Genomic DNA, 8,743 nt, shown 5'->3' on the forward strand with positions numbered 1-8,743 from the left:
GCAGATTGGCAAAACTGTCTCACCATAGTAAAAATATTATTCAACAGCTTTCCCCATAGGACTTTGTTACCGATTCACACACGCCCAAAGTGTGATCCAAACCAAATATCTACCACATTTTTTTGAAAACCAACCGATTTTTTCCAGATTCAACCCCAGAGTGGTCCGATCACTGTTATCAACCCTGAACCGCATCGCAAATTATCAGCTGTGCCAGATAACATCTGATAACAGCTCTGACTTTTAACTTGGTTCGCGTTTGGCAGGCGTATTGCAGTTTGTTGTAAACAATTTCATAGAAAATTATATTTTAACACAAGGTTTCTTATTACCGTAATGTGATTATGAATTACAACAGTAAAAGGCCCGCGCGTCAAAACTCAACCAGCTTCAACGCGGCATCGGCAACAAATTCCGATGGCAATGGTGCCACAACACCCACATTGCTACTGCAACAGCAAGCACAGGCCGTTGCTTCGCCACATGCGCTTCAGCATCAGCTCTCCAACAGCAGCACCAGCAGCAATGCAGCCGGCATTGCTAGTGGACTTGCAGCTAGTGGTGTGGCCGACGATACGCCAGTCACCTTGCTGCCCGAAATTTCCGATATAATGCGGAGCTTTGGTGACTGCGATCAACCTCGTATGGAGAGTGTTAAATTAGTAGAACATATTTTGCAGCAACAATTGCGTGGAATGTTCAACGAAGCTTCACTGGTTGCCATGCGGCGCAAAAATAGTCCTTGTCCAACGCAGGCAGACTTTGAATTTCTCATGCGTAACCATCCCGTTAAGATAGCACGCATGCGCAAGCATTTAAAGGATATGAAGATATTAAAGCGCTTCCTAAGTATACGTACTGGAAGACCACAGGATTTCATGGATGATGTAGATCAGCAGGAGTCTGAGGACGAACTGGGAATCGAAGTGCCGGAATTGTACGATGAAGAGCGTACACGTCGTCTATTTCGTGCCGATCGCATATCGCAAATACTCACTGGCCAGCAGTACTTGGAATTCAATGAGGCACGAAAGACCTCGTTCTATTGTCGCCATGGTGAAAAGATCAAAAATAAGTTTCGCCGATTTCTCGACTTACCGCCTGATCTGCGTATACCTACAACTACAATGAATATCTTAGCTTACTTCGCACATGAAACCATAGCCGTAATTGTAGACTATGCCATATTGACGCGTTTGAACTCTGAGAATCGCGTCACGGAGCCATACAGTCGGATAACTTCTACTGGCGCTTCGCCTGCAATGTTGCATATATGTCCTGAAGTAACGCAGGGACGCGGCATGGAAGTGGTGCGACCCATAAGCGTCCAGGAAATTCACGAAGGGATGCGCCGTTTCCGGCAAATGACTAGCAAAAAAATTGGCTTCTATCGCAGCTCCTGTGACGCTGATTTTCGGCGCTCTTTTCTTGCCATTTAAAGTGATGGCATCAAAGGAACCTACAGATTTAGCTTATAGATAGAAAGTAATGAACACATAATAAATTGCATCATCATAGCATCAACATAAATGTTAAATAACAGAGTCTGACATGGATTTTTTTTTTTTATTTAGAAAGTAAGCATAACATTATTTTTATTAGGGATAAATTACAAGTTTATATTGTACTTATTAATAACTTCTCCTCAGCTCGCGGATGTTGGTGTGTGCATAAGTGAAGGATCGTCCATTGATTGTGCCTCGGCGAGTGACATCTGTGCAACGCGTACGGCATTTTGGTGCAGCTTCGTTTCAACATGCTGTTTCATGTGATGCTGCAGGCGAAAGTCCTTACTGCAGTACTCACAGTGGTACAGCTTGATGTCGGCGTGTATAAGTTTGTGTTTACTGAGCGCATGGGCATATGCGAAAGCTTTATTGCACTCATCGCAAACGTAGGGCTTGACGCCGTTATGCACACTATAAAGAATAGTAGTGAAAATTAAATATATTTTTGAACAATTACATGCAGATATCTCTTACGCTTCATGCGCCTTCTTCACACTTTCATAGAAAAATGTTCTACTACAGAATGAACACTTATATGGTTTGCCGCCAGTATGTAGAAACATATGTTTGCGCAGTTTCTCTCGCAGGTGAAATCGTTTATCACAGAGCCTGACAAAAGAAAAATAAAAATTATATTCATTGCAACCAAATGTTTTTCACAATTTATACTCGCAAGCGAAACGCAATTCTTTGTCATGCCGCCGCCTGTGCTCCATCATTCGTCCTCGCTTTGCATAGATATTCCCGCAAATATCACAAATGTGTGCTGCATTAACGTTGGACTTACGGGTTTGAGCCTTTTCTGGTTTCTCTTTGTTGTTGGGCTTTGCCTTTTTTGCAGCTTGCATTACATTCTCAACGGACTCACTTTTTGTAGCTGCTGCTTTTTGTTCTTTACTGGGTACTTCATTAACATTGTCATCATCTAAAACAACATTCACTTCATCATCATAAATGAATGAGTTATCTTTCTCTTCTAACTCTGGTGATGTCGCCTGCGATGTTTGCGTGCTAGTCGCTTCCATGTCATTATAGTAATCGGCTTCCTCCAAATATTCCGGTTTACACTCTTCGTTAATTTCTTCGTCTTCATCTAATTGTACCTCCAATTGTTCATCATCCATATCTATTTCTTCAATGTCAGACAATGATAACTCTAGCACTTCCACTTTCAATTCTCTATTATCCTGTAAATGGTCCTCATTTATATAAACATCATCGTTAGAGTGATCACTGGCCCAATCTTCCAATTCTAATTTCACATCAGCTGATGTGGCTTCGTTTGTTTGCGCCTCTGCTTCTTTAGTTGACCAAAGTTGTTTGCGTAAGGTTTCAAGGATTTGATGGGTGCGCAGCACTTTATTACGAAACTGATAGGCCATGCTGAGCGACAACTCACAGTTCTTGCAGATGCATTTTGGCAATGTTTCATAGACATCAGCCTATTGTTAAGATGTTCATTTATTTTTAAAATAGGTTCAATTAATTTTTTTATGCCTTACCGCTTCCAGCTCAACTCCTGCAATCAGGCGCAACATCTCATTTGGTGGTTCTTCACCTTCGTCCAGTGGATTATATAGAGAACGTAGTTTAGGTGTACGCTTCAAGCACACCCGACAACTGTTGGCCACTACCTCATTCAGCTTCATTTGAAGTATTTTCGTGCTTCCTCCCTGTTTTGTTTTTATGTTGTTGATCTACTAATCCTAATTGTTTATAAATAAATATTGGAAACGGCTAATTTTTGTTTACACTTATCTATTTTTTTATTGCATGCGCGTAAATTAAAAATGTTAATCAGCTGAGATTGACAACCGTATACTGCATTGCCATATTTAACAATTTTTAGAAGCGTTTGTTTTTCAAATAACGTATGCTGTGTTTCTTTGGAAATGATCAGGATCCGCATTAAAAAATTTCACTCAAATGCAACAAAAACGATAAGATCCTGATAGAGATCTGGTTCAATTTATGATCTGGGCTCGAATGTATACACCAACAGATATTCTGACATTTGTTTATCTTAGCTTGATTCAAATAAATTGCCTTTAGTTGCGATCCCGTGCGAGTTCAGACTATTTAGAAGTAGTCAGAATCAGTCACATTTTACTGGAAATCGATCCCGTACTCGGTTTTCTGACTATTGCGGGGACAAAAGAGAATAAATTCGGATCTCTCTCTGTCAGAAGTTACCAATTTTAGTCCACAGATTTTTTGCTGGTAAATTTTGGTAAATGTCAAACGATCAGCTGTAGTGTGTTTGGCAACCAAATTGTAAACAAAAGTAAAGTACACTGTGCTAATTCACGTTGAAAAGTATTTAATTACTTGTATAAGTGGATTTTAAAGAGTTTGAAAGTATTTTTGGTTATTTATATGTGTCAGCTGAGCCTGTTTACCAACAAAATAAGCAAAAATTTACAACCAAAATTTTGAGGTTATGTTGAATTTGACAGCAGTTACCATTTTTTACTAGAAAGCGATCCCGTACTTTTCAATGTCACTCTCTCGCTTTGAGCGAATTTTTATTTGTTGACAGTTTTACTAATTTTAGTCTGAGGAATACGGGATTGCGCCTTTTATGTTTTTGCTGGCAAAGTTATAAATGCCAGGCAAAACCACAAATTTTTATCTAGCATCAGCTTAACTTTACTCCGTTATTAGAAAGATGTGTACGATCTCCACTATGAAAATTTGATACAACATCGAAAATTGTATCTGAAGCTTTCAGAAGTTCACCTCACTATTAAAATGTGTTCGCAAAAATGCCGGTATATTCAAAATAACGAATAATACAAGCGCAAAAATTAAAACAGCAAATAGCAAAAATTTTGCGAAAGATTTTCAGTTCTTGTTATCCGTTGTAAATGTATTTAGAAGTAATGTTTTCCGAAAATTAAAGTAAGGCCATCCGCATACGACTCGTCTTGTCGTTGTATCGTCATTGGCTCGTCACGCATGCTGCGTAAAACTTTTTTCTTAAATTATCGATAACCTTATTTATTACAGGTCCACAATTTTTCTGGTCATGTGGCAACTCGACGAAGGGGGAGCAAAACAGTGAAGGAAAAGTTTCAGCATTTTGACAAATTATTGGTTTATTTTTCACCTCGGTGGGATTTTCGTTACGTAGTTTGCTTTAAAAATCGATGGGATTAGTTTAATAATATAATTTTACCAACTATTAACATTATAATGGAACAGTGGCCCGAACCCACTATGGAAAGATTACACATTTCGGGGCGCGACACTTTGCCGTCATCGCAAACAAAACAGCGGCAACAACAATTAACCCAATTAGTGCAACAACAAACGTATTCATCAATAATGGATTTGCCCGATTTTGGCGATTGTGGGGATGACCAAAAATACGTAATATATAAGCATGATGATCTTTTCGGTGAAAGTTTCCCGCTAATGCGCGAAATACGTCGTCAGGGCAAACTCTGTGATGTTACTTTGAAGGTAAATATATAGAGCCACCCTGCTGGGGGGTGGTGCAAACCCCACCCTCAATTTAATTTTTATTTTAAACATTAGGTGGAAGATCAATCGTTTTCGGCTCATCGCATTGTGTTAGCTGGTACAATACCATATTTCTATGCCATGTTTACCAACAATATGGCCGAGAGTCGCATCAAAGAGATTACAATGAAGGAAATCGAACCAACCGCACTTGAGAGTCTCATCAACTATGCATACAGTGGCCAAGTACGCATCGATAATCAAAATGTTCAAAGTCTAATGGTGGGTGCGTCATTCCTGCAGCTGACCAAAGTACGCAATGCTTGTGCGGATTTCTTGATTTCACGTTTTCACCCGCAGAATGTGTTGGGCATACGCCATTTTGCCGATTCGATGGGTTGTACACATCTAATTGAAGCCGCTGATAAGTATATCGATCAGAACTTTGCCAAAGTTGTGCAATCAGATGAATTTTTGGGCTTAGATTTTGATGAGCTCATCGATTTAATAAGACGTGATGAATTAAATGTGCCAACAGAGGAAGTGATTTTTGAAGCTTCCATGAAATGGGTAAAACATATGGAAGATAAGCGTTCGTCATTGTTCCCACAAGTATTATCCAAGGTGCGTCTGCCACTGCTTTCACCGCAATTTTTGGCAGATCGTGTTGCACGCGAAGAGCTTATACGCTCATCGCATCAGTGCAGAGATTTGCTGGATGAAGCAAAAGATTTCCATCTAATGCCAGAAAGAAGAGGATTGTTACAAAGCTTCAGGTAATTGAATGAATATAATAACTAAGAAGTGCGGAAATTAAATGCTTTAAAACATAGAACGCGGCAACGTTGCGGAGAATTCATTATGGGGCAAATTTATGCCGTTGGAGGAATCGCTAGCAATGGGGAATCAGTAAGCACCGTAGAAATATACGATCCAGTGATTAAGAAATGGGAAATGGGCGAACAAATGTCAATGATGCGGTGCGTACTAATGATTTAACATTTCTGATCAACAATTATTAACAAAAGTAAAATTTCTCTTCAAGGCAGACTGCTCTATATACGCGTCTGTAGATTTTTAATATGATTTATTGTTCTCTTATATGATTTTAAACCATGTTTACTTAAAACGGTAACGCGCGAATTTACTTACATGTATTTGCAGTTCTCGCGTTGGTGTCGCAGTCATGGATGGCAAACTTTACGCTTTTGGCGGTTTTAATGGTACTGAACGTCTCTCCACGGTGGAAGTATATGATCCGAAAAAGAATAAATGGACACAAGGACGTGCAATGTTGTGCAAGCGAAGGTAAACGATATATGCATTTAGAATTCATAATAAGAGTGCGCTGGATGAAATTTTTCTACACTAGCGCCGTTGGTGTCGCTGCTTTAGATGATTGCATTTACGTATGTGGCGGTTATGATGGTGTTACTTCGCTAAATACAGTGGAATGCTATTGTCCGAAGACTGATATTTGGAAAACGGTACGTAACCACACAGATGCTTCATCTCACTTACTATTGGCTGCATTTGTTCACTTTTTATCCCATAAAGGTGGCGCCTATGATGAAGTATCGTTCGGCTGGTGGGGTTGCAGCTTTGGGTGGTTATGTTTATGCGCTTGGCGGGCATGATGGGCTCTCCATTTTCGACTCGGTCGAGCGTTATGATCCCATCAAAGATGTATGGCTTAAAATGCATTCAATGCTAAATCGTCGCTGTCGTTTGGGTGTGGCTGCGCTGAATGGAAAGCTATATGCTTGTGGCGGCTATGATGGCACTTCATTTTTGCGTTCTGTTGAGGTATATGATCCCATAACAGATACTTGGAAACTCGTAACGCCAATGAATTGCAAGCGAAGTCGGGTTGCGTTGGCTGCAAATATGGGCAAATTGTGGGCTATTGGCGGTGAGGAAAAATGAATGATGTAAATACATTTTTTTTACATTCATCTACACATTTCTTTATATCAGGATACGATGGCGAGTCAAATCTATCCACTGTTGAAGTTTACGATCCCGAAACGGACGAGTGGTCTTATGAGCCATCAATGTGCGCGCATAGCGGTGGTGTAGGCGCTGGAGTAATACGTAAACAGTAGTTATTTGCAAATAGTTTAAAATATATACATACATAATATAAATATGAGAAATCGTTATAGTTTGAGATTGTAGATAATTCGTGATATTTTTTCAAAAGCATAAATGCATTTGCTTGCCTTTTCGAAAATTCTCGTTATGATACCTTATGTACGCAAGACGTGCTCTCTATTTAGCAAACTATCATTGCTCTAACGCAAATCATTCCAAATTCAGTTGAAGAATGTTAAAATACTAATATATCTATAAAGTAAAAAAAAAAAATTGCTTGCTTTAAGAAAGCTTCGATTTTTGCTCACAAGCGTTAATTATATCATATTCTTTATATCATTTATAGTAAGTTAGTTTAGAAGCCTTGTGCAGCGATTTTTCGAAAAAATTAAATTTTTAAGTCATTGTACCTCTACATTTACATAGGTATCTGCCTAACTGCATATAATTGTAAATTATTTAAATTGCGTAAACATCAGGTCTTACGCCAAACTTTAATATACATACTCAATTATTGTTAGAAATTACCTGTAATCCATTTCTGAAATTGTTAATACTGACTAACGAAATGTTCTCGTTAAACAATATCAGTACATATAAAATTTAGAACACAATTAAATAAATGTCAATGAGATAGTTTCAACAAAAAATTGCGTTAACCCATTCTTGAACAATTTTCCAATCTTATTTGCAATTAAAAGTTGAAATCAATTGAAAGTATTCTGCGGTTTTATATTTTATATTAGTACTTGCGTAACTTGCCGCCACTCAAACAATCGCGATCGATTACGCGCTATCACAAATTGGCTTAAACGCTCAGCAGTTGTCTGCTTTAGTATTTGTGTAACGGTATTTACAATTCGTAGGTGTGTTTGTGCTCTGGCTCTCAACTGCAAATGCAACAGGTTGCAATCAATATTTGCACAACAATAAATTGGAATATGTCGTGAATGCATTGTTTGCTTAACCCTTTTTCCCACTTGAAGTACAAATTTGCGCGCGCAACCGCATCTGCCTGCATTGGTGTGCATCTAGTGTATGAGGTCGCGCCAGAAAGTAATTGCCAATGTTGCCAATGTTTGAAGGCGCAAGGAAAAAAATATTTTGAAAGCAGTTCGTATTTGATTTTGAATAGCGTAAAAAATACCTGCATAGATATGTATGTATGTACGCCTATACAATTTTTTAGCATTTCAGCGATATGAAACCCGGCGGATTTACACAAATACATGTCGTACGTTTGCTGCAAGAGTGTAACAATTCATAAAATCTAAAACGGCTTTAAAGTTTACAGTTTACATACGCTCACATGGTAAAAATTAAGACACATTTTCTTCCAAGGAGTCATTGGCATGATTTTTTTTTGACACAGCATTGAAGAAGAGGTACTATGTCAAGCTATCGAATGTGCAAAAATGTTTTTTTTTTCATTTACGATACCTTGCACATGCTTTTAGAATGATACGTAAGTTGGTAAATCGTCGAATTTCTAGTCTTCTTAGAAGCAGAGGATACTGGCTTTAACAAAGTGTCGAATCCCACACTTTTACCTAATAACAACAACATTTTTTACAACAGCTTTTTTCTCTGAAAAGTAACTATTTTCACCTTCGTTAGTTTGACATTGGTAGCGACGATATCTATTTATGTATACTGATGTGCTTGTTTATATTTTC

General features: G+C 38.5%; 3 protein-coding genes across 3 annotated transcripts; 2 read left to right on the plus strand and 1 right to left on the minus strand.

Moving 5' to 3' along the window:
- The first annotated feature begins 224 nt into the window (after nt 1-224).
- Nucleotides 225-1,964, plus strand: LOC118745183 (transcription initiation protein SPT3 homolog). The gene is made up of 2 exons (XM_036478711.1): nt 225-1,577; nt 1,650-1,964. Exon 1 carries the CDS (start codon nt 345-347, stop codon nt 1,437-1,439), a length of 1,095 nt encoding a protein of 364 aa, XP_036334604.1. The 5' UTR covers nt 225-344; the 3' UTR covers nt 1,440-1,577; nt 1,650-1,964.
- LOC118745172 (zinc finger protein 32) lies at nt 1,570-3,256 on the minus strand. Its single transcript, XM_036478699.1, has 4 exons — nt 3,011-3,256; nt 2,178-2,950; nt 1,983-2,117; nt 1,570-1,919 (listed from the first exon to the last, which is right to left on the minus strand). Exons 1-4 carry the CDS (start codon nt 3,155-3,157, stop codon nt 1,646-1,648), a joined length of 1,329 nt encoding a protein of 442 aa, XP_036334592.1. The 5' UTR covers nt 3,158-3,256; the 3' UTR covers nt 1,570-1,645.
- Nucleotides 3,257-4,546: 1,290 nt separating this feature from the next.
- On the plus strand, nt 4,547-7,721 carry LOC118745195 (kelch-like protein 18). The gene is made up of 7 exons (XM_036478720.1): nt 4,547-4,973; nt 5,049-5,749; nt 5,807-5,953; nt 6,138-6,281; nt 6,346-6,460; nt 6,531-6,885; nt 6,951-7,721. The coding sequence occupies exons 1-7, from the start codon at nt 4,704-4,706 to the stop codon at nt 7,076-7,078; spliced, it is 1,860 nt and encodes a 619-aa protein (XP_036334613.1). The 5' UTR covers nt 4,547-4,703; the 3' UTR covers nt 7,079-7,721.
- The last annotated feature ends 1,022 nt before the right edge of the window (nt 7,722-8,743 follow it).

The sequence above is a fragment of the Rhagoletis pomonella genome, unplaced genomic scaffold (assembly GCF_013731165.1).
Source record: "Rhagoletis pomonella isolate Grant_MI unplaced genomic scaffold, Rhpom_1.0 Rhpom_scaffold_00001, whole genome shotgun sequence".
Classification (NCBI taxonomy): domain Eukaryota; kingdom Metazoa; phylum Arthropoda; class Insecta; order Diptera; family Tephritidae; genus Rhagoletis; species Rhagoletis pomonella.